This window comes from Camelina sativa, chromosome 18, assembly GCF_030686135.1.
Source record: "Camelina sativa cultivar CO46 ecotype springtype chromosome 18, ASM3068613v1".
NCBI classification, from domain to species: Eukaryota; Viridiplantae; Streptophyta; class Magnoliopsida; order Brassicales; family Brassicaceae; genus Camelina; species Camelina sativa.
The window spans coordinates 12,068,182-12,092,640 of NC_141897.1; the positions used below are offsets into that span (position 1 = coordinate 12,068,182).

At 36.9% G+C, this 24,459-nt stretch overlaps 4 protein-coding genes, 1 long non-coding RNA gene and 1 pseudogene across 11 annotated transcripts; 3 read left to right on the forward strand and 3 right to left on the reverse strand.

Annotated features, from left to right (window-relative positions):
- Positions 1-3,888: 3,888 nt before the first annotated feature.
- LOC104760867 (sm-like protein LSM5) lies at positions 3,889-5,252 on the forward strand. Its single transcript, XM_010483854.3, has 4 exons — positions 3,889-4,144; positions 4,232-4,355; positions 4,768-4,840; positions 5,032-5,252. The coding sequence occupies exons 1-4, from the start codon at positions 4,111-4,113 to the stop codon at positions 5,065-5,067; spliced, it is 267 nt and encodes an 88-aa protein (XP_010482156.1). The 5' UTR covers positions 3,889-4,110; the 3' UTR covers positions 5,068-5,252.
- Positions 5,134-8,650, reverse strand: LOC104760866 (3-ketoacyl-CoA thiolase 5, peroxisomal). Of its 3 annotated transcripts, none has more exons than XM_087498600.1 (15): positions 8,438-8,578; positions 7,717-7,826; positions 7,539-7,603; positions 7,366-7,450; positions 7,151-7,277; positions 6,953-7,051; positions 6,787-6,860; positions 6,588-6,695; positions 6,421-6,498; positions 6,197-6,329; positions 6,019-6,115; positions 5,815-5,938; positions 5,617-5,725; positions 5,445-5,528; positions 5,134-5,364 (listed from the first exon to the last, which is right to left on the reverse strand). In XM_087498600.1, the coding sequence occupies exons 2-15, from the start codon at positions 7,816-7,818 to the stop codon at positions 5,273-5,275; spliced, it is 1,377 nt and encodes a 458-aa protein (XP_087354726.1). In that variant the 5' UTR covers positions 7,819-7,826; positions 8,438-8,578; the 3' UTR covers positions 5,134-5,272. The 3 variants fall into 3 exon arrangements, with proteins under 3 accessions (XP_087354726.1, XP_087354725.1, XP_010482155.2); XM_087498599.1 differs by having other exon boundaries at positions 7,717-8,134; positions 8,438-8,508; XM_010483853.3 differs by lacking the exon at positions 7,717-7,826 and having other exon boundaries at positions 8,438-8,650.
- Positions 8,651-9,014: 364 nt separating this feature from the next.
- On the forward strand, positions 9,015-10,316 carry LOC147922800 (uncharacterized). Its single transcript, XR_015588601.1, has 2 exons — positions 9,015-9,369; positions 9,903-10,316. It is a non-coding gene; the product is annotated as an uncharacterized LOC147922800 (long non-coding RNA).
- LOC104760868 (ABC transporter B family member 14-like) lies at positions 9,995-14,956 on the reverse strand. 4 transcript variants are annotated; one of them, XM_087498595.1, is made up of 9 exons: positions 14,556-14,956; positions 14,401-14,455; positions 14,119-14,294; positions 13,839-14,039; positions 13,357-13,616; positions 12,737-13,281; positions 11,872-12,655; positions 11,555-11,796; positions 9,995-11,466 (listed from the first exon to the last, which is right to left on the reverse strand). In XM_087498595.1, exons 6-9 carry the CDS (start codon positions 13,082-13,084, stop codon positions 10,261-10,263), a joined length of 2,580 nt encoding a protein of 859 aa, XP_087354721.1. In that variant the 5' UTR covers positions 13,085-13,281; positions 13,357-13,616; positions 13,839-14,039; positions 14,119-14,294; positions 14,401-14,455; positions 14,556-14,956; the 3' UTR covers positions 9,995-10,260. The 4 variants fall into 4 exon arrangements, with proteins under 4 accessions (XP_087354721.1, XP_087354724.1, XP_087354723.1 ...); XM_087498598.1 differs by having other exon boundaries at positions 10,024-11,466; positions 12,820-13,281; positions 14,556-14,924; XM_087498597.1 differs by having other exon boundaries at positions 10,024-11,466; positions 12,751-13,281; positions 14,556-14,924.
- LOC147922801 (ABC transporter B family member 14-like) lies at positions 13,176-14,837 on the reverse strand. The gene is made up of 6 exons (XM_087497790.1): positions 14,556-14,837; positions 14,401-14,455; positions 14,119-14,294; positions 13,839-14,039; positions 13,357-13,616; positions 13,176-13,281 (listed from the first exon to the last, which is right to left on the reverse strand). Exons 1-6 carry the CDS (start codon positions 14,835-14,837, stop codon positions 13,176-13,178), a joined length of 1,080 nt encoding a protein of 359 aa, XP_087353916.1.
- Positions 14,957-22,791: 7,835 nt separating the features above from the next.
- On the forward strand, positions 22,792-23,716 carry LOC104760869 (protein LATE FLOWERING pseudogene; annotated as a pseudogene). Its single transcript, XR_015588602.1, has 2 exons — positions 22,792-22,931; positions 23,038-23,716. The product of XR_015588602.1 is annotated as a protein LATE FLOWERING pseudogene (transcript).
- Positions 23,717-24,459: the final 743 nt, after the last annotated feature.

Genomic DNA, 24,459 nt, shown 5'->3' on the forward strand with positions numbered 1-24,459 from the left:
GAATTAATTCTAACACTTTACATTCTAAATTGTCAACATTGGGACGGTGTTGCAGCTGACCTTTATACTTGCATTCCCTTTCAACAACTTGAATATTTTACAACAAAAATGGGTGTTTCCAACTTTATCGAGGGAATTTGTCATGCATGCATGTTAATATATAAACGGAAAATTTTAGCGACAATTCCTTAAATATATCGTAACGGTTTGTGTGTGAAACAAAATTTATATCTCATCTAAGCAGATGGCCCAAAACAAGCATCCTCTCTCTTTCTACCTCCAACATCTTTCTGACTCATCTAGATATAATATTGGAATAAATAATGTATTCGAATATGTTATTCCATGAAATAATATATAATCTAAATGGATTCTAAGCTATGTATATATATATATATATATATGTTTTAGTTCTAGGTAAATCTATTTGTTGTAAAAAACTAGGTTTTCAAAAGTAATATAAATGACAACTTTAATATTGGGTCTGTAAACAAACATGAAGCTAGGACACAAATTCAAAATTTTAATGGAAATATTCCATATACTTTTATTGATCATAGAAATTTTAAAATGCCATTTCTTGTTTTTCAAATAATAAAGGAGATATAACTTCTATACTCGCTTCCTACTAGACATGGATATATAGAACGCATCCAAGAGGCGGGCAGGAGTCCAGGGCAGACCCGCCGCGGGACACATGGTGCCACAACAATTTATTTTATGTCATAATGTCTTCGTCAAACCTTATCACCGACGGATTTCGTCGAGTATGTTGTTACACAAAAAATTTGTTATCATATGTTTCATGTATGTTGTTTCAATGTTCTCCGTTTGTAGCTCAGATCTTTTTTTTTTTGTTGATTTGACCTCCAATAATTTAAATATCAGTTTAAAATTGTAGTCTTATATATATGATTGTGTTATTCACTATTTTTTGAAGTATGTACTTTACTTTTAATTATCTCAAATCACTCGCCTTTCTTTAAAAAGAATAAAAGAAAATCATCGCAAACTCAAAAAAAAAAGTAATTAAAAACGTTAGGGACCAACTATAAACTGTTTTTATATATAAATAGAGTTGGTTCGTTTCGTTTTGCTGTCTGCTTTAAAAATAGAGTAAACTAAATCGTTAACGAATTTGTCCACTGCAACCACAATACTTAATTAGAATAAATTTGGATGCTATTACTTTATAGAGTAAAAATGTAAAATTGTGTACTCTATTATTCAGCTCAAATTCTCTCTTTTGTTGTTTGCTGACTGGTAAAAAAAACTGATACGAGAATAGTTTTAATTTTCTGTTCATTATTTTACTCTAAGTATCCAGTTACACGGAGAAGTAACAGATTCGATCCAAGTTTAAAGTAGTGCAAGGCATTTCAATCTCGTTACCACACTAAAAAAAAAGTACTCAAAAACTTCATTATCTGATTTCAATTATCCAATCGTCATTGGAATCATTTAAAAGGATTATGTAAATAAAAATATCTTAAGTGGTTGCGACATCATCAATAATATTAAAATAAGTAACGAATCATCGTCACTCTCACTCGTTATGTGGCGAATACAATAATGAGCCAAAACGAAATGAATCTGGATAGCATACTAAGCATCATTCACTAGGTTACAAGACTTGCCGTTTAACTCATACACATGGGGACCATCGGCAATAAGGCAGGCAACACCGATAACTTTTGCGGACTCGTGACTTAGTTATAAGTCAATATTGAAGAAAATTTATAAATCCGAAACTAGCGGAGAGATTACATGAATCAAGACGATTAAATAGCTATATTCAAGATTGATTTGGTTTGCTCTATAGTCTATTCAAGTTTTTTTTGGCATAATGTCTTATAGTATGGAAGCTTACATATTATAGGAGTAAATTATTAATAACTTGTTCGATTACTTTTCTTTAGTTAAGGTTTTTTTTTGCTAATACTTTGATTTATTTTAGATAGTTGAATACATTCGAATTAACTGCACAAGTCATCTTAACTTATCTTCCTTGATTTTGTTCTCTTTTTTTCGTCCATTGTCCTTCATTTGCTTTTGGATTGAATTCATGAACACAAGGAACATTACATGAACCATATATATCAATTGAAACAGCGTGTGTGTGTCTGTGGCGCACTAAAACATATGTGTAAGACATGCATGATTTGTTTACCCTACCTCTCAGAGCTGCCCTTACTGGATCTTCTTGCTTCTTCTGTGCCTTGACGATTAATATATAACCAGAACTGTGTTGCCGACAAACTAGAGAAATCACAAAAGAGAGACTTGATCAATGTATTAGTAAGGGCCGACTCTGAAGTCGATCTGATCCTCAGTTAAAATTTGCTTGGGAACTCATCATGTATTTTGAGTAATTACTTTGAATATTTTTTACACTCTTCTTTTTGTTAAAATATTTATAATATATACATAAATTTATTTTTTAAAAGTACAAATTTAACATTCTAAGCTTAAATATATATATTTTAAAAAGTCGATGATAAAGAGTGAGTACTTCTGTTTTCTATATATATTTTTTTTTTTGTCACGATTCACTTTTAAAGTTCAGTTCTTACTTTCCTACCAACTTTAAAAATCCATCTTATATTTTCATATTTGCACTTAAATAAAATGTGTTACATATTGTTCGCATCTACTTAATTATTGATACTTATATTTTGTTCTCCATTAATTATTTAATCAGAAAGACAATTTCATCGTTGTGTTGCTAACTCTTAAACCAAAGTAGACACTGTGCTTCGAATTTTGAAATTCACACTTTTTATATTCTCATACATATATATTTTTCTTATATGGAAAATGTTGTTTATCTATGGTAAAAAAATTTCTGCGGATCTACCAAACTGTACGTGAGTCGTGGCATCAATGCTGGCCAGAGAACATAGTTATTAGATCTTGGTGAACCAAAATGGGAGCAATTCGACCACTAGGGGGAAAATAAAACATTATCCTCCAAATCTTGGAGTTGATACATTGGAACAACATGTTTTCAGATAGATGCGTCTGGGTATTTCAGTAGACAAAAGTAATTAATGAATGGCAAACATGTAAGTGAAGTCCTTAAACAATAGCAAAGGCAAGATGGTTTAGGAGAGTTTCTTTTTTTCTTCTCGACTACTATAAGTGGACTTGTTAACATGTGTGCCAAGATTATATTAATAGTCTAGTATCGTATGTGTTATCTCAATGCAAGAAATCAACTAATCAAGGTTTTATCTTCTTACTTTTAAATTTGAGGCTTGATAGCCCACATGGACGTGGTCTAGTGATGGTGAAGAAAGTGCATGGAGTGGTCGTAATCTAGTGATAGTGAAAAAAGTGGGGAGGTTGTAATTAGCTATCAGCTATCCAAGGAACATTTTCACAACAATTATATGGGAAGTCTGGATCTGAGCTTCGGTACTGATAGTTTATATGGTATTCTAGTAACAAACGATCCAAATACTTCTATATATTAAAGCCATGAATGGTAGTGGGTTTTAAAATAGTTTTTAGATTATGTTTTTTGGTTTTTAGTTTTTTTAGTTTTTAGTTTTTACAATAAAAAAAAAGGATATGTTCTTTTTTTTAAATCTCTAATTATGTGGATTTTGGTTTCTATTAAGGATTGTAAAAAAAATCCAAAAACTAGTTTCCTTATTTTTGTAGAGAATCTATTTAAGCTAAAATCTTAATTGGTGAAAAAACGGATTTTTCAAAAACAAAATCCAAAAACTATTGTAGAATCTACTACCATTCAAGGCCTAATTGAAAAACATTCCAAACTCGCGGATTCAGTCAATATAGTGATCGAGCAAGGAGATGTCCACTATCTAGCACTTCAGTGCGTTTTTACTGGAGTAGCCGAGAGGGTTTATCAAAAAAAAAATTGAGACTTGATTGGATACATTTAAAAGGTTTATATAGTAACATCTATAATAAAAAGTCAATTTGAAAAGAATTATAAAGTTTGAGGGGTTTCTTGGAAATTACTTTAAAGTAAAACACTGTACGATTTGTTTAGCTAAACATACCCTAAAAATCGAAAAGCGTTTTGAAGCAGAGAAGAAAAAAAATCAAAAACCCTTTCAGTTGTCGCACTGTTCCTTCCTCATGGCGAACAATCCTTCGCAGCTTCTTCCGTCAGGTATGGATTTCTCTTTTCTATAGGATGGATCTGCGATTTTGGTACCGCCAATTTTGTTGAGCGATTTGGGTTGTGTTTGTTGTGCAGAGCTAATCGATAGGTGCATAGGATCGAAGATATGGGTTATAATGAAAGGAGATAAGGAGCTCGTTGGTACTCTCAAAGGATTTGATGTTTATGTCAACATGGTCCTTGAAGATGTCACCGAGTAGTAAGTCTCTTCTTTTAGGGTTTTTTTTCTTCTTCTTCTTCTTCTTCCTCTTCGGAATTCGATTTTTTTGCTATATGCGTTAGGAGGTGAAACATAGAGTTATTGAACTATAGGTTTGATAATGCAGAACCCAGAACCCAGCCTTTTGGTTTTTGTTTCTCAGTACTTAGTTTTTTTTTTTTTTTTTTGGTAATTGATTTATATATAGAGACCATTTAGACTGCTTCATGTGTCGTTTCGGTGATACGAGTTTTTTTTCTTTTCTTTTCTTTTCTTTTCTTGTATGTAGATTACTGATTTAATGATTTTAAACTCCTGTTGCTTTGGAGATGGGATCTCAAGTTTTTGCTGTATCAGATTCTCTATTGAGATGTAACTAGAGTGTGCTACTAATTTAAGTATCGTTGTGCAGTGAGATTACAGCTGAAGGAAGACGGGTTACAAAGCTTGATCAGATCCTGCTCAATGGAAATAACATAGCCATTGTAAGTCAATACAGCATTTTATCTATATTTTCCGAAATTGAAATTGGTTACTTATTCTAACAGTAGCCAAACTAGCCATACGCTGTATAAACTCCCTTGTGATTTCTTTCATCTATCTTTAGATAAACCCGTTGACCATTTTAATTTTCGAAATGCTAAGACCCCGGTTTTTAAAATTGTTTGTGATGTAGCTGGTGCCAGGGGGGTCTCCTGACGATGAAGAATGAGATTTGCTGCTTTGTGTGTTCAGAATTGTGTGTGGAAGGATGTAACTTTTGGTTTTAGATTAACACTTTTTCACAGAAAAAGTAGTAGTTGATTTCTAAACTCAGAATGACAAAAGTTTTCATTGTTCAACAATGTGAAAGAGAGCTACAAGCATCATATTTATTAGACACGTTGCTTCTACTTATTCAAGCTCTTTACATTGCTCTAATGACCTTCCCCGTTAGCCACTTGAGCGTTGGACAAGTTATCAACAGAGTCTCCGCTTTCAAAAACAGCTGCAGCTCCCATACCAGTGCCTGTTACATATACATTTTATGCATACCATCAACATAAAATCAATATAATTATGGAGCCTATTCAAACTCTGAATATATACCGATGCACATTGAGATTACTCCAAAGCGGCAATCCTTCCCTCTCCGCTTCATCTCGTGCAACAATGTTGCAACACATCGAGCTCCTGTACATAGAGAGACAAACTCTATTAGCCTATACACATCTTGCATATCATCTGTTTAATTAAGGCAAAGCTTGTATAAAGTAGTAACCTGTAGCACCAAGAGGATGGCCAATAGCAATGGCTCCTCCATTAACATTGACCTTTTCCATATCTAGATCCAGCTTCTTACAACTGTACACATATTGAGATGCAAATGCCTGTTTTCTCAACAGTTCATCAATGGAGAGATTCATAAGTAAGGATAATTCCGAAACAGACAACAACTAATGTGAAACATTTTCACTACCTCATTGATCTCAAATAGATCAATATCGCTGACGTTGAGCCCTGCGAGGTTAGTTGCAGCAGGGATGGCGACAGCTGGACCGATGCCCATTACAGATGGATCCACACCAGTTACAGCAAAACTCCTGCATTGTTCCGGGATCAGATTTGCTCGATCTCTTAAACCATCAAAATGTAGACAAAGTCTCTCCATATTCATTTATACCTGAATACTCCAAGAATGGGAAGTCCCTTCTTCATTGCAAGACTTCTCTTCATTAGCAGTACAGCTCCAGCACCATCACTAATCTGACTAGCATTGCCTACACAATTCACATACATAAACAAATGCTCCAAACCATGATCTCACTTTTGTCAATGAAATGTGGAAACATATTTCTTACCAGCTGTGGTGGAACCATCTTTTTTAAAGACAGTCTTCAGCTTTGCCAAATCTGCCATGTTTGAGTTTGGACGCACACCATCATCAACAGATACAACGATTGCCTTCTCTGCTTTAGTCTCAGGGTCCACAATCTGTTAAGGAACAATATCGTTCATTGAGAAATCAATCTCTAGCAAAAGGGTTTTAAAAAGAAGTTGATCAGGAGCTTTCTTGTTTTTTTACCTTAGTAGCAACAGGAATGATTTCATCCTTGAGTTTACCAGAAGCGATCGCAGCTGCAGCGCGCTTGTGAGACTCAACCTGTTGATTACTTATCAATCAGTACTTATATAAATTTAGAAAGAAACAAAAAAAAAAAAAAAAAAAGTGAAGAGAGTAGGTAAACTAACCGCAGCCATATCTTGCTCTTGTCTTGTGATACCGTATCTTTCTGCAACGTTTTCAGAAGTAACTCCCATTGGTAGCAAACAGTCACGGGCTTTTGGGAATTCTAGTGCCTGTTCCCATATAGGAGTTTTACAAAAGTCATTACAAAACAACTGTTCTTGTTGAGTAGACTTAATAAAAAGAATCATTGAGACAACGTACTCTCGGATTAGAGGTTTGAAAGCCGCCTCCAGGCATACTATCAGTTGACATTGACTCCACTCCAGCACCAATACCTGTTGCATTTCACAACAGAGATAATCAATCTCGAGGCCTAGACAAGTAGCCAGCTAGAGACTACAAAAAATATGATGAAGCTGCTTATTACCGATGTCGTAATATCCGGCTCTAATAGAAGCAGCAACATCAGCAACGGCTTGTAGTCCAGATGAGCATTGTCGGTTAACAGTTCTAATTGGCACGGTGTCTAGCTCGTCGTAAAAGAAGAGTAAAGCAACACATCAACAAATTTGTTTTGTCTATGATCTTCCAATGTAATTAGAATGTAATTTTGATTTTTAAGTACCAGGGAAACCAGCAAAATAAGCTGCAACTCTACATTCCATTGCTCTCTGAGAACCGGGAGCTAAAACCGTACCAACAACGATATCACCAACTTCACTTGGATCCAAAGATGTTCTTTCCACTACAGCCTAATTTGAACAAAACATATGGAACATGAGAAATCACAGATACTAGTTACTAAATCCATGTCTGAGAAAGGTTTTAAATTGAATGTACCTTGAGAACAGAAGCAAGAAGATCATCTGGAAGAGTATCTTTGAAACCTCCACGTTTCGCTTTGCAAATGGCGGTACGATATGCCCTGAAGAAGAAGTAGTCTCAGAAGAATCAAGAAAACAAGAAACCTTAAAAGAAAGTGAATGTGAAGCAACTGAGTTTGGAGGACTTACGCTACAATCACAATGTCGTCTCCAAAAGCAGCCATTGGAGAAACCTCAGAAGCACAATTCACAGGCTAACATAAAGAAAGATTCAAGTCAGAAGAACACACAAAACAAACTTCCACAAACAATTTCAATGTCTAATAAAAACTCATTGACTCAACGATTAAGACAAACTAAAACTTACATACAGAACAGAGGATTCATGATTAAGAGAAGAAGAAGAAGAACAAGGAATTGGATTGAGATGACGAAGCAAAATCTTCTGTCTTTCAGCAGCTTTATCCATGATTCTCTCTGTTTTTTTGTGTTGCAAAGCTGAACTTCAAAATTTGTGATTGAAAGACAAAAACTTTCTGTGTAAAACTCAAATGGGTTTGATTGATTTTTCAGGAAAGGGATAGAGTTTAAGTATTAAGAAGAAGAAGCTTCAGTGTTGTCATTTTTCTCGTGGGTGTCGTTCTCTCACTAATCTGGTCGTGATTGGGATCCTTGCCCACCTTGTCTTTGTTGTCGTATCGTAAAACAAAGTTAAACGGCGTTACGAAAATATATCGCATGTTTTTTCATGTTTTACGCCACCACAGAAACTCACACCGTTAAGACTGTCACCGGATTATTAATGGGCAATACAAACCAAACCAAACCATACCCGGGCCACGTGAGAAGAGTTTTAACAATGTTTAGACTTTTAGAGAGAGACAGAGTATTTAAAGACTTTATCTAACTGCCTGCGTACGATATATAACGTGTTGGACTGTATAATTATTAATTACGGATAAATAATTATAAGTAATTTTGGATATTTTTTTTTAAGACTTCATTCTCCTAAACGTTCAATTGGAATATCTATATAATTTATTAAGACCCGTAAAATATTATAGATGAAGAGAGGTCAAGAAACTTACCGGACGATGGATGAGCTTTGGTGAGAGTACCAATAGGATATGAAAAATCTGAATGTAGACAATATGCAAATGTTGAGATGACTGATTGTTCACAATTATATATAAAAATTAAGAGTGTTGAAGGTTGGATGGGAGAGAAAGAAGTGGCGTTGCATTTGGCATTTAACTCTTATGACATACTCTTTTGCTCTACCACCACTCTTCTTACCAACCTCCATTTTTATGTTTTTATCGCTCTATGCTACCTAACCTTCCCTTCCTGTTAGATTTCTTGCATGCAAAACTAATTAATTCTATTTTCTTTATTGCTTATCTATCTATTACAAAGAAAAGTTTCATCAATGGTAGAAAGCTTTTTTTTACAAGAATAATGTCAAGGTCTCGTCACACTTAGACCCTGATACAATTTCATTGTCATGCATAGATTTTATATATCTCTATATATGGAAATGGAAAAGAGAGCTGATTCAAGAAGTTGAGGACTTCGGTCCGAAATAATAGATGTGGGTAGGCCATGATTGATATATTTTTCGGAAAAACAATCTTTTCATATGTACTACATTAGTAGTGCGTTTGCAAGACGAGAACATTTATAAAATAAAATAAAAATGGTCCTCGATCATAAAAATTGAATCGTAATCTCATTAAGTACATATCAGTTTTAAATGGAAATTAAATATATGCTATTGGTTCCTATGGTTGAGTAAGGAATTGGTATAAATGCATGCATGTGACACGACCAACAAACCAATTTATGCGTTTCCGATTACTTCTGATCTCTTCCATTGACGTCGTTGTGGAGTACGGATCTCTTTGATTTCAATCTCTTTCCTGATTCAAGCTCAGAGGCGGAGAAGCATATCTAAAATTGATGTTCTCTGTAACGGGTCGAGACAAATGAACATCCTAGCTCATCGAATCCACCAACTCAGGTATTGATTCTAACTTGGAACATGATCAGAGATATTCGTCGTTAGGTTCTCGGAAATTTTGATGGATAATCATTATAGTTTGATGCGGAAATTTTAAATCTCAGTGTTTGGAACTTTGAAAGCATCGATCTTTTTAGTTGATAGATTTTTCAAAAAATAATCAATATGCGAAATAGGAGAAATTACGATTGGTTTCATTGAGCTTCGAAGCATAAGAAATGGTACAGAGGAAGTAGCATAGATGAATTCATGGATTTACTTGAGTTTAAGAGCAGAATAATTGGTTGCTTCATATGCTCTTGATTAGACAATGTCAATAAAGATGGAAGCATCTTGCCCTTGCTTCCTTGTATAGTTTCTTAGAACAACATTTTTTTTTCATGGAATGAGGAATTTTAGATCATTAGTTTGATGATGGGTTTGAATGTTGCAACTTGCAAGGTAAATATATGCTTAATGTGTACTCTGGTTTAAAGCATTTTTTGTAGGATGCACGAAGACTAACTACAAAAATCTATGATTATTGTATTTAGGGTTTTTAGGCACACTTCTCTCACTATTGCTGAAACGATGTATAGTCCTATAATCTACTGGAAAAGCGCCCCTTTTAAAGTAATGAAGATACAGGACAATTTTTGATTGGCCAATGAAAAGGAGGTGAACGAGAGGGGTTCAAGAATTGTCCAACGTTGTGGATAATATGTCTACAACAATATTATATGTTTACATATATCATCACTTGCTAACCCGAAGCAAAATAAAATTAACGTCGAAGCTTGTTACGTACGTCAGTTTGAAAACCGACGTTATGTTATTCAAGTCAATCATTAACTGACGCTAGACTTCATAGAAAACAAAAATCACATTTTTTTTTTTGTATTTGATGATCACTCACACCACTTCTTGTAGACTCGTCAATTGCTTATAAACCCCAACAGATTTGGAAACAAGCTCTCTATGACTTCCCTTCTCCACAACTTCTCCCTTATGTAACACAGCAATCATGTCTGCTTTCCTTATGGTCGAGAGCCTGTGAGCCACTAACACTGTGGTTCGTCCCTTCATCAGCCTGTCTAGTGCTTCTTGGACCAGTTTCTCCGAGCTCGTGTCCAAAGCACTTGTTGCCTCATCAAGAAGAAGCACTGAAGGATCCTTTAAAACTGCCCTCGCGATCGCCACTCTTTGTTTCTGACCACCTGATAACTGCACACCCCTATCACCTACGTGCGTCCTGTACCCTTCTTCCATCATGATTATGAACTCGTGGGCATTCGCAGCTTTTGCGGCTTCCATGATTTCTGCCTCTGATGCGTTCTCGTTCCCATACTTGATGTTTTCGTATATGGTTGTTGAAAACAGAGCTGGTTCTTGCTGGACTAATGCTAGCTTGTTGCGCAAGCTACGTAGGTTTATAGTTTTTATATCTTGCCCATCGATACAGAGTTTTCCGTTGGTCGTATCGTAGAATCTCATGATCAGTCCGATCACTGTGCTTTTTCCTGAACCACTAGTTCCCACGACCGCAAGACTTTTTCCCGCTGAAACTCGGAGACTAAGATTTTGAAAAATGGCGATTTCGGGTCTTGTGGGATAGGCAAAGCTCACGGCTCTGAACTCTATATCTCCTTCGACCTGAGTGACCAATCTTGAGTTAGGCTGGTCCGGAGGTATTTCACTCTCTCTATGTAGTACCCTAAAAACAGAACCGAGTGCTTGAGTTCCCTTCACGATATCTGGGGTTAACGCAAGCGTTTCTCCTACCGAGTAAGCTGTAACGAGCAATACCATGAAAGATTTGATACTATCCTCAAAGTTTGTCTCCTTCCGCTGAATCAAAACTGAAATGTACCAGAGACCAAGTGCGTAGGAACAGTAGGCGAGACATTGAGATAAACCGTATCCAAATCCAGAGATGTGACCTTTGAGTAAGGCATTCTTGGTGGGTTTGGTTAGCTCGCAAGTAAACTGTTCTGAGATTTGCTTTTCAGCACCAAACACAGCTACAGTTCTTATATTCACAATGGCTTCACGCGCTAATGAAGTTGCCATAGAGTAAGCCCTTGTGTAATCTCCTCCAAAGCCTTTTAGAAACAATTGCTGTGAAATATCATAGAGCATTCAAGCTTATTCGGTTTCAAAATAAAAAAAATATATAGTTGAGAGAGGATCTTTGGTTTTGAGTTACCTCAGTAAGAGAAGCTGTAATGATAAGAGGGAAACAAGCAGTTACTACGGCTGCAACACGCCAACAGTAGAAAAAGGCAAGTCCTAAGGATGTGATTGTAAGAGATGTGTTCTGAACAATTGTTGAGAGGCGATCCGCTATAGCACTCCTAACCAAGGTTGCATCAGCAGATAAGATTGAAGTGAGTGATCCAGTGTTATTTTCTTCGAGATCAAACCACCCGATTTCATTCGAAAGGATAGCTGAAATTGTTGTAAAGATATATAAATATTAAAGCATTAAATCAAACTCAAGATGTTTAAAATGTTTATGTTTACCTGAAAACAAGGATAATCGAACCCGTGAAGTAAGACGCTCTCCCATAAGTGTATAGAAGTAATGTTGGAGGAGATATATAGGAGTTGTTATTACTCCAGCTCCAACAAAGATAACAATTACCTTTTCGACTTGTCGCTTGATCAGACTAGGAGAAGGTGAATAAAACGTGATTAACACATAAGCTACCCCCATCGAGAATAGTGCTGGTTGTGATCCAGCAAGAACTGCACCAACTGAGCCAAGTAATGCATAAAGCCATTCTGGAGCATTCAACTTTATAAGTTCCCATATCACTGAAGACGAGCTTAAATCTCCGCCATTTGAACTTTTTTCAGTCTTCTCTTGGTCTTCCCTGAAGCTTGAAGTCCTCCTTGAGCTAGAAACTCTTCTTGAACTCGAAGATCCAGCTTGTGTTTTACAAGTTTCAGACATAATTGATCTCGAGTTTTCTTGAGGTTCTGTCTCTTGGCAATTCACAAGAGTTGCGTAATCTCCTCCTCTTGATATAAGTTCTGAGTGGCTACCGGTTTCCATAATCTGACCATTTTTCAATACAACAATCTTGTCAACATTTCTAATGGTGGATAATCTATGTGCAATGACGATTGTTGTTCTTTTTTCCATGACTGTGTCAAGTGCTTGCTGAACAATCTTCTCTGATTCGGCATCAAGAGCACTTGTTGCTTCATCTAAAAGTAATATCTTTGGATTTCTTAGAACTGCTCGAGCAATTGCAATCCTCTGTTTTTGTCCTCCTGAGAGCTGAGTTCCTCCTTCTCCAACCTATATGGAATGGTTTGACCAATAATTAAATAAAGAAGAAATATGAGAAGATATATGATTATGAAAAACCAAATAATTTACTTGAGTATTGTAACCATTGGGTAATGATTTAATGAAAGAATCTGCGTTGGCTGCTTTAGCAGCTTCTATGATCTGAACCATACTTGCGTTCTCTTTACCAAGAAGAATGTTGGAAGATATGGTTGTGGCGAATAATGCCGGTTCTTGACTCACTAATCCCATCTGTTCTCTCAACCATTTAAGCTTCAAGCTCTTGATGTCATTTCCATCTAAGAGAATCTCCCCTGAGTTAGGTTCATAGAACCGTTGCACCAATGATATGATTGTGCTTTTCCCTGAACCACTTGGACCGACAAATGCAAAAGTTTTGCCTGAATGTATTGTGACACTAAGATTCTCAAAAACCATGCTTGGTCTAGAAGGATATGCGAAAGACACTTGATGAAACTCAATCCTCCCAGATACATTTTCCAATGATGTTCCATTGTCGTTTAATTTCTCAAAAATTTTCAAGATTGTTGTTTCCTATCATTTTAAAAATATTTGCAGCAGCAACTCTGCCTTTGGAAATTGCGGATAAGCTAGGCACGGCTTGACCCAAGGCGCTGAAAATGTAAGATAATGATTTGTATGATGCAATTTGATGATATATCAAGAGAAATTTTTGGAGATTTACTTACAATCCACTGTAAATGACATTGAGGATCGTTGTGAAGGCTTTTGCACCGTTGGTTTTTCCTTGGCGTACAAGAATACTTGCATACCAAAAAAGCAATGCCCAAGCACAGAACAAGAGGCTAAATGTTAATCCAATTCCTAAACCTTTAGCAATACCGCTCCTTTTACTGAGTTTTAAAGCTTCCTTGAGAGACTTTAAGTAAGATTTTACAGCTTTCTCTTCACCTACATATGCATACACTGTTCTCACCTGTGACATAACCTGATAATCAATAGAGAATTGTGTTCAGAACTAATTAAATAAAAATAGATTCTAATATTTTATTTATGTTTTTGCTTTGATTTCCCATTTTGTAGCATATCATACAAATTCTGTTGTTAGTTTGGCGTTTGCCTTTAAAATGTTTTTGTGGTCATTTTTCTTTTCTTTTTTTGTGAAACACTCTTTCACATGTAAACACATATATTAATTTCTAAAACAAACCTCTTCTGCGACTTTTCCTGCATTAGCATAAGCAGCTTCACTCTTCTCTGAGATTGTAGACATGACTATAGCATAGCCTCCTATTGCAACTGCTATCAATGGAACCACTCCTAATGTGAGCAACGTTAGTTGCCATACCGACAAAAAACCGATGACAAATCCCGCAAGGAACTGACATAAGTACCGCAAAACATGGCCGGTCTGAAAAAGAAAATAACTAAACATTTCATCAAGTTTCAAAGTTTTTGTTTCGTCCTTATAATTAATTAGAAAGGGTTACTTTATCGCCAATTGCATCTTGAACCAAGATTGCGTCGCTTGAGATGTGAAAAATGAAGTTTGAATCTCTAGTTTCTGTATCGAAGAAAGTAATATCTTTTGCTAGGATTGATTTGAGATAACTTATACGCAACCGCCGTGTTTGTCTTTCCCCTGTTTGCATCCAACAAGCAACACCTGTCGAATTGCCAATAAACCATTTCAACTTTAAAACATAAAAAGAGTTCTCAGTACTATATATATAGGTACTAAAAATAACAGATCAATGTTGCTAGACACGTACTGATCCAGGCTGATACCAAATTGACCAATCCTAAGTAAACCAAGTAGAGAGCAGTCTTGAAACAAATAACAAAATTAGTATTAGGAACATATATATTACGAAAAAATCAAGAGGAAGAGAAAGAGAGAATCTTATTTAGCGGTTTCTGAAGAAACCTGTGAAACGTGGGAAGATATGGCTTTAGGATCTTTATAAAGATTTCCAAGAGAATCTAGCATTCCACCGAAGAATACGAAGAAGAACGGAAGTGTACCGCCATGAATACAATTGCCTAAACCGCCTAGGAACATCAGAAAGCAATCAACATGATCTGCTGCACCAAACAAATCTATCAATGAAACTGCTTCCTTCTTCATCTTTTTCTTCTTGTCCATCTTTGTTTCTGGCTCAGCCTGGATATTTCCATTAGAGGGTGGTTGTGGTTCTATGTTATCCATTTTCACTGAACACAGTCACTAGAAACAGAGAGGTACTTGAGAGCGTCTGTAGATGAGTAGAGTGAGGATTTAGGGTGTTTGGCATGTGGGAAAAAAAGGGTAACATGCATGGGATAAATAAGCAAAGTTCACTTCCCTCTCGCTCATTTAATATCACCATCTTTCTAACTAATTATTTGACAACTGTATACATTTATTATGCAGTTATAAGAAACTCATACTACATAGTGTACATATGTATGTTTATAGTTAAGTTTCTTTTTATCACAACTCACGAGTATTATTTTTAAAACGAAGCTTCTTCGTGAGTACATAGAAGTACATATAATTCTTCTTTTCTTTACAATTGTGTACCTTGTAACTTGATTTCATTGAGGAAATTGGAAATAAATGATATATATATATATATATATTAATTTTGTCCATCTACACTTTTATTTGTAAATTGTTAGTTATGACTAAACTACCATTATTAATATATAAATTCAAGTTTGAAGCATTTTAAGAAGATAAAAATTAGAAAATCATCATATTAATAAACCATTAAGAAGAGGATTTGAAGAAGAGGTTTGTGATTTTATTGAAAAAAATTTGTTTTTATGTAGATCAATTTTAATCTGAAAAGTTTAGAATATGGTTTCTAGTTTTTTTATAAGTTCTATAAAAAGTAGATGATGTATTCTACCATTTGTGCATGTTCAATATAATGTAAATCAGGAAGCTGCTAGGTTTAGAAAAAGAACCCTCTCTCTTTTTTTATTAATTAGAAACCGATTACAACTTCTATTTGTACAAGACTACGTAACTAATGCCTAAAGTAAACCTAAATGATTAACTTATACAATTGCCTATTCTTATACAATTTATCTCAAATAAGGTAATATACAATATACGCAGAATCTACGCCCAATACTCCCTCTCAAGTTGGTGCATGCAAGTCACAAATGTCCAACTTGGACTATAACCGTTGAAACGGAGCATTGCCCAATGCCTTGGTAAGTATATCACCCAGCTGCTCATCTGTACGAATATGAACCATTTTCAATACACCATCTTGAACAGCATCACACACAACATGACAATCCCATTCGATATGTTTGGTACGTTCATGAAAAACTGGATTGTTAGAAATATGAATTGCGGCTTGAATATCACAAAAGAGACGAATGGAATGAGATTAAGGACATCCTAAATCGCTCAAAAATTGTTTGAGCCATAAAACCTCATTCAATGCGTTACGCATTGATCTATATTCGGCTTTAGTGGAAGATTGCGAGACGGTTTTCTGCTTTTTTGTTTTCCAGGATATAGGTAATCCTCCTAAAAACATAACATAGCCACTGAGTGAACGGCGTGTGAGGGGACAAGTCAAAAAATCTGCATCAAAATAAGCCGTAAGAGTTAGATCAGGTTTGGAGCTCAACAAAATACCACGACCCAGAGCACTCTTCAAGTATCGAACAACATGTAAAGCCGCATCCCAGTGATCCATATGTGGAGACTTCATAAATTGAGAAAGAATGTAAGCTGAATAAGCAAGCTCCGGTCGAGTGGTGAGAATGTAAATGAGGCGACCAACTAAACGCCTATAGGCCTCAGGATTAGGAAATAAAGCACTCTTACTTAAACCCAAATATTTGATATGAAAACACTTCCCCAGATAATCTTTAAAACTTTGTAACATGCGTGAAATATTCCCGCAAATACGCATATCATCAACATATACTAGAACCCAAAGTTCAACATCACCACGTGAGTAAGTAAATAGGGATTAATCGGCGCAAGAGCAAACAAAACCAAACTTTGTCAATCCCGAGGTGAGCTTATCAAACCAACAACGCGAAGCTTGCTTAAGCCAAATAACAAATTCTTGAGTCGACACACCTTTTTGGGATCAGAATGACAAAAACCAACGGGTAATTTCATGTAAACCTCCTCTTCTAGATCACCATGGAGAAAAACATTATGCACGTCCATTTGGTGGGCTTCCCAATTCTTTGCAGCAAAAATACGCAAAAGGCCACGTACAATGGACATTTTAACAACATGAGCAAAAGTTTCATTATAATTCTCCCCCTCAATCTAGCGATTACCACAAGCAACTAAACATGCTTTATATCGTTCAATAGAATGGAATTTAATTTTATAAACCCATTTGTTGTCAATAGCCACTTTTCCGAGGAAGATCAACAACATCCCAAGAACTAAGTTCTTCAAGAGCATTGACCTCTGTTCCCATGGCATTAGTCCACCATGGGTCTTGAATGTCTTGTTTATGTGACAACCCGATTTCAGAGACTTGTAGAGAGGTTTAAAGAATTGATTTGGCCATCTATGTCACCAAAGTATACTTATATTTTTTTGTCAAAGGTCCTGAGAGAACTCTAGAGTTAAGCGTGCTTGAGCTGGAGTAGTCTCAGGATGGGTGAAATTCCGGGAAGTGATTGTCAGAACTGTGCGAGTGAGGACAAAATACAGGGAAAGATCATGTGGTGATTTGTAGTGAGGACAATTCTTCCAGACGTAGCAAACCGACCGTCAGGTATGGGTTGGCTCACGGCCCTAGTGAGAGGACGTAAGACCCATTAAAGAAGGTGGGCCCATGGACTAGGATTGGACATAGGGCTCACTAAGAGTTGGCGGTCGGGGCATTACAAGTAGTATCAGAGTCGAACCCAAATGAGTGTGGAGTCGACTGGGCTCACATTGTCAGGGGTGACAGTCTTGGTACACAACAAGGACGTTACGATCTGTTAGTGGGGGTTAATTTTGACACCCGGGTTTCAGAGACTTGCAGAGAGGTTTAAAAGAATTGATTTGGCCACCTATGTCACCAAAGTTCACTTATATTTTAAGTCAAAGGTCATGAGATAACTCTAGAGTTAAGCTTGCTTGAGCTGGTGTAGTCTCAAGATGGGTGACCTTCCGGGAAGCGACTGTCGTAACTGTGCGAGTGAGGACAAAACACAGGAAAATATCATGAGGTGATTTGTAGGGTCAGTAACAAGTCTTTAAAACCTCCCAGACGTAGCAAACCAACCGTCAGATATGGACGGGCTCACGGGCCTAGTGAGAGGACGTGAAGCCCGTTAAGGAAGGTGGGCCCATGGACTGGGATTAGAAATAGGCCCACTAATAGGTGGCGGTCAGGACGTTACAATTTATAAGAAGTTGGCTCGATAGCATTAACGACCGCAGCTAAAAACACTTGATGAGCATGAGAGAAATGGTCATCAGAAATATAATTTGTGAGAGGTTATGGTGTTTTATCTTTGACCGGTGTTGAGGAAGCCGTATTAGAGTCGAATGGAGGGTGATGATGTTCTTCTAGAAAACGAGTGTTGTAAGTAACGTAACCGTGTAACCAAACAGACGAAAACTTCACACGTTTACCTACACCTAATTCTTCTTGTGGTTCCATTGCAGTCGAAGAACCAGATGTGCCAAGAACCAGTGGTGTTTTTAAATCTGCAACTGGAGACTCCTCCTCTACCAAAAAGTTCGGTCCACCATTCTAGGTATCCAATCAAGTCCCAACAATAATCCTTCTCATGACCAGATCACCCACAATGAGAGCAAAGACTTCGTTCTCTGTTCTTGTTAGTGGTTTGGTTAAATTTTGCAGGAACATACCTTGTTGCAAAATGCATCATTTGTTTCATGACTAGTAAAATGAATATACAGCTCAGCTTGCGGAATGGATCTCGTTGTGAAACCGAAAATTTCATGTTGTTGTTCTCTTCTCTTGCTTGCTGCAAGTCTCTGTTCTTCTCTTATCACTTTGGCATAAGCTTGTGCCAAGTCTGGCATCGGCTCTGCATCAATGATTTGGCAAATCACGTTTCCAAATCGAGACTCATCAAGCCCCATAACAAATTGATGGGCTTTCTCATCTTCTCTCTCTTTTGTGATTTGTGTAGTGGCTCCGCACGTACAAAGGGGAATCGGACGATACCCTTGCAATTCATCCCACAACCCCACAAGACGTCCGTAATAATCAATTAAGGATTGGCCTTCTTGAAGACAAGAAGCTAACTGACATATTATCTGAAGGATTCGTACCTTGTTACCAACAGAGAATCGCTCCTATATATTCTCCCACAACTCAGCTGCATCAGAAACAAACGACACCATGGAACGCACTCGGGGTGTGATCGAAGTTCTCAACCATCCGACAACCATCGAGTTGACACTCGTCCACGAATCCATCTCTGACCCTGTCGTCGTTGGTTTTGTGATGGATCCATCCACAAAACCACTCTTCCTTTTAGCTTTAAGAGCGTTGAGCATCTTCGTTGTCCATTCTGCATAATTCGCTCTTGTCAACTGAACGGAGGAAATCATCGATCTAGGGTTATCTCCAGAGGATAGGGTGTAAGGGGAAGCCTCCGTTGAAACGGACCCCTTAGCAACGATCGCTTTCTTGTCTTCACTCGACATCGTGTTTTTGATCTTAATCATAGACCGTACTTAGGAAAAGAAGATTATAAAAAAAAGAGATGAATAAGAAAGATTATAAGAATATCAGGTTTTTGGCCTGATACCATGTAAAACAAGAAGCGGCTACGTTTAGAAGAAGATCGTTGCTAAGGGGTCCGTTTCAACCTTTTATTTATACAACCTTCTATTTATAAAAGAGTAAGTACAATAACTTGTGCCTCATGTAAACCTAAATAATGAACTTATAAAATTTCCTATTTCTGTACAAGTTTTCTCAAATAAGGTAATATACAATATACGCTGAATATACGCCCAATATTTGGATTACTAATTTCCAGTTATCAATTTTCAGAATACATTTCCATTTATGGTTCAGCTCCATGTGATCACCTCTAACATCGATGATCTGTAATTGCAGATAATTATTATTATTTTTTTTGTTAAAAGACTAAACCTTCGCATATCTACCTTACAAAAGACTATAAGGGCTTTACCTTTAGGAAGTTGTCCGAAGGATGACTCTCTCGGTTGGCATTTTACGAAGAATGGAAAGTAGACGGTTAAGTGTGGATATCATACGGCACATATGGAAGTTAAAAGGCCTTTTCAGGCACTTGGTGGGCCTTCTAGCCAGTGTTTGGCAGGTTCGTTGTCCGCCAAAATATCACCATTTTATGTGGCAGGTGCTGTTAGGGTGCATTTCCGTTTCGACGAATTTGTGACGCCGTGGCATTTCTTGTGATCTGGGCTGTGCTCATTGCGGTGCTGATGCGGAAACTGTCAATCATACCTTGTTTCTTTGTCCACCGGTGCGTCAGGTTTGAGCTTTATCTCAGGTACCGGTAGGACCACACTCCTTTCCAATGGAGATAGTTAGGGTAGCAGAATGTGAGGCGCTGACATGGCAGCATGCTCAGGAGGAGGGTGAGGATGTGGCTTCCACAACCCACCGAATTGACCCCAACTCTCGGACGAGGGTGGCTGTAGCTTCACTTCCCACTTTCTATTCAGGCTACTTCTGTTTTGTTGATGGATCTTGGAAAGCTGATGACTTGTTTGCAGGCACAGGATGGAGTTGTACTCAGTCTCATGATCCGACGCCACGTATGGGAGCCACTAATTTCCGGCGGAGCCTTTTCCCCTTACATGCTGAAGTCGAAACTTTTGTTTGGGCTATGTGATGTATGATCGGGCATGACTACTGTGACGTAGCGTTCTACTCAGACTGTTCAGATTTGGTGAAGATGATATCTTTGCCTCATGATTGGCCGGCGTTCTCGACATACCTTGACGATATCAAGATAGACAAGGCGAAATTTTCTACTTTTTCCTTATCATTTATTCCTAAAACTGCAAATATAACAGCGGATTGTTTAGCACGCCACGCGCGTACATCTCTACATAATGTTTTGTATGTAAATAATTTTCCATTGGCTCGTTTGAGCTAATCTTTTGCTTAAAAAAAAAAAAAAAACTAGAAACTTCTTCGCAATTTTTGTCAGTTTTAGACATTGAATCTAAAATCACACTTTGATTGATTGGCTTTTTCAATCATTTAAGGAATAGGGTACGTTTACAGTTAGATAATTAAATTTCAGAAAATGTAGTCATAGAAAACGTGTATACATACGGTTCTTGCTTCTGATTTAACTAATTTAGTTATTGGTCATTCAAAAATGTATATACACGTTGTCAATCAAACGTTGGAGACGTAAAATTTGATTGCAATCTGAAAAGGACAGAACTTATAGCTTGTACATGTCATCAAATTGATAAACTTTTGGCTTCAACTGTATAACTATGCACTGGTCTATTTGAGTAGGTCATTCATAAATTCAGCAAATCTGTATACAACTCACCCCAACTCTATACCCTCCTTATCAAGATTTCTCTAACAGACTCAAGTAAAGTGTTTACAAAGTCGTTTATACACATGCCTAATCTCTTATACTAAGCTAAAGTATATTACAGTAATACTAAGCTAAAGTATATATAATACAAAGTATAAATACAAATGAGTAAAGTATACTCATTATACATCTTCAGAAACCTTTTAATCCGGAGATAGAGAAGAATTGTAGAGGTTTACAATGACATACGAGTCAGCAGTGAATGAATTGACTTCGACTGTTGTGGTTTAGTGAATATATCAGCCAACTGGTTCTCACTAGTGACATGAAGAGCTTTGAGACTCCCAAGCTTGATTTGATCACGAATGTTGTGGCAATCAATCTCAATGGGCTTTGTCCTCTGAGCTAGAGCCTAACTTAGATTTCTCATTACTCCAATTGTTGGTTACAGTTTATGCAAAATTAGAAAATTAAACTAAACCCACCAAAATATTTTGAGTATATTAAACTAATCATCTTTCTCTGTTTTCTGTTTGCTTGACAGAGATTTAGTACAGCTAGAGAGTAAAAGAAAAACTCATACATTGCTTCTTGCTGCAGTACACACTCACACTCATATAGAGATTTTAGCAACAACTCTACTAACTCTGAAACTTAGCGTAGTCTTAAAAGAGTTGAACACACAAGTACCTGATGGTTTTTAGATGTAAGGCCGGCTAGTGGGTTGTTTCCGGCCTCGTAATAACATAAAATACAAACGCAAGTTAAACGGGCCGCAACAATCCATAAACGTAAAGCTAAATTGGCTTATTATTAGAGAAAGTAGTAGGCAGCCAACTAGGAGGAGACAAGTTGCAAGGGGAATGTGGGCGGTGCGGTGCGATCAGTCAGGACCCATCACAGTCTTTATGACTACCCATTTGCTTCTCAAGTTGTGGAGCCTTCTGCTTCTATTTCCATCCACTATCGTTGCTAGCTAGTTTTGTATATTATTTTCGTGTCACGATATAAATTGATAATTTAATTTTTTTTTTGTTTTAAAGAAAATATTTTTATTTGACTTCTTTGTAACCCAAATTAAAATAAAGTAGAATAACAAAGCTGAGTCAACTTATCATTATATAAGAAACTATAATGGAATGTTTCTTCATTTTTTAGCGTACATGAAAAGTATTAAAACGACACATATCATTTGCCATTTTGCCTAATCCTTGTTCACGTAAAGATCATAAGTTATGTAGGAGACCATTGGTGTACTTTGATGCGCTAATTAAAATGCTTCTCAAAGAAGCTAACAATACAAGTTCATTAAAGGCATGGTCAATATTACAACGGAGGAAGTTGAATGGAACTATATGATTCTGCCAATAGGAAATAGAGTTACATTTAGAGAAGAAGCAAAACCCAAAAATGCTAATCTCAAGAGAAAATAAAAAGAAGTTGCATTTTCCAATTCAAACGTCTCTTTCTTTCTCACCAATCAATCTCCTTTTCATCAACATGCACCAGCTTTTACTCATTCTCTTCTCTCTCTTTATCTCTGACTCTCTCTTATCTCCACTGTTCCCAAGCCCATACGGGCAAAAGAACCTGCTCCCAAAGTTGGCTCTGCAACAGAACAGAACACTTAATAATAACGCTAATGAATCCACTCACAGATTCTTCTTCACAGTTTCCAACTCTCCTCAAACACCATCTTAAACTTGACTTCTCTTCTACTTCTCATCTTCACTCTTGCCCTTTTAAACGCATCCTCTCAAGCCCATATCACACACATTCTCTCTATCTTGGTCTTCAGCTCAAGGTATAGACATATTAATACCCTTTTCATTTTTGGGTTGGCTCTCTAAGTTGCTTTGTGCATTATAGTAAGTTAATCTAATGCTTAGTCACTTTTTGTGTGTATATAGTAACATAGAATGGAAGATCATCACCATCAAGTAGAAGTGGAGGAAGAAGAAGAGATCAAGCCAACCCAAGAAACCAACAAGACAGACGAAGACACAGCTTCATCAAGAGTATTCCCATGCCTCTTTTGTTCCAGAAAATTCCATAGCTCCCAAGCCCTAGGGGGTCACCAGAACGCTCACAAGAAGGAGAGAACTGCTGCTAGAAGAGCCAAAAGGGCTTACGATTTTGTCAACAATAATGACTTGCTTCACACGTTACCTGTTTTATTATCCTCTCCCTCTCGACATCACTTGACCATCTTAGGCTACCCTGCTTCTGCCTCCGTTGCCTGTTTTCCCGCGGTTCATCCTGACCATCCGATCTTCAGATCCAGTGGTTCTCATGTCGTGTTGGCCACATCCCACCAAGGTAGAGAATGCAAAGGAGAGTATTTTGGTCAACGAGGTGGTGACATTTCAGATCCTCACTATAACGTGGTGAATAGTGAGAAGGGTAACGAGCAGTGTCTTGATCTCTCCCTCCATTTGTGATCTTAGCGTTAATCACTTGTTAGTTATGATGACCTTGCAAAATTTTTACTACAAAATATTGCATGACCATCCGTATCCTGATTGTAATTGGTATTCTGAGAAACAATAATGGATGATATATATTAATTGATTAAACTATTAGTAATTATATTTTATGTTTTTTTGGTATATCATTCATAAAATTTAGAAATATTTTGGACTTTGTACAGTTTCTACTTCCTAATTACTTTGCCAAAAAAAAAAAAGAAAAAAAAAACCCCAAGTACACCTTGTTTGTATAATACTGTACCGATGAAGAGAAACGACGCTGTTGTGATAATGATAATTTTTCCAAAACGATACCTTATTTCACTACTCGGCCCAAATCATTCGTCCTGACTTAGGGGATTCCACAAATTGTTAGTCCATATGTCAACAAACACTGCTTCATATCTATTCATATGTGATAATTTGTTGGATAGTTAGGACTTGGAAGTTTTCCAGGCTTCTGCCATATTTGATATAGGTTCGATCGATGATCAGCAAACCCCCACCGACATGAAACGAGACAAATCCGGTTCCATAATCAACATTAGCCGCAATGCCCGTTCCATTTCCCTCAAAGACCGAAACCAAGGTAAGTCTCGAGGCGTGAACTACAACCTTTATGACAAGAACAATATATATAAGCGGTAGTGGTTTCCTCTACAAAACCTCGTGTTACTTGGAGTCGCATTAAAAATCGGTTGCAAAATCCTAGAAGGCCAACACCAATAAAATCATGAAGGTTGCCGGTCCTAAGCCGAGACTTCACTCTGAAAGAACAGAGAGAACAAAGGTGAATTTGTCTTGTAAACTTGTATTTTCAATTATTATCTTTTTGAGTGTTTACAATTTCTTTTATACACTACT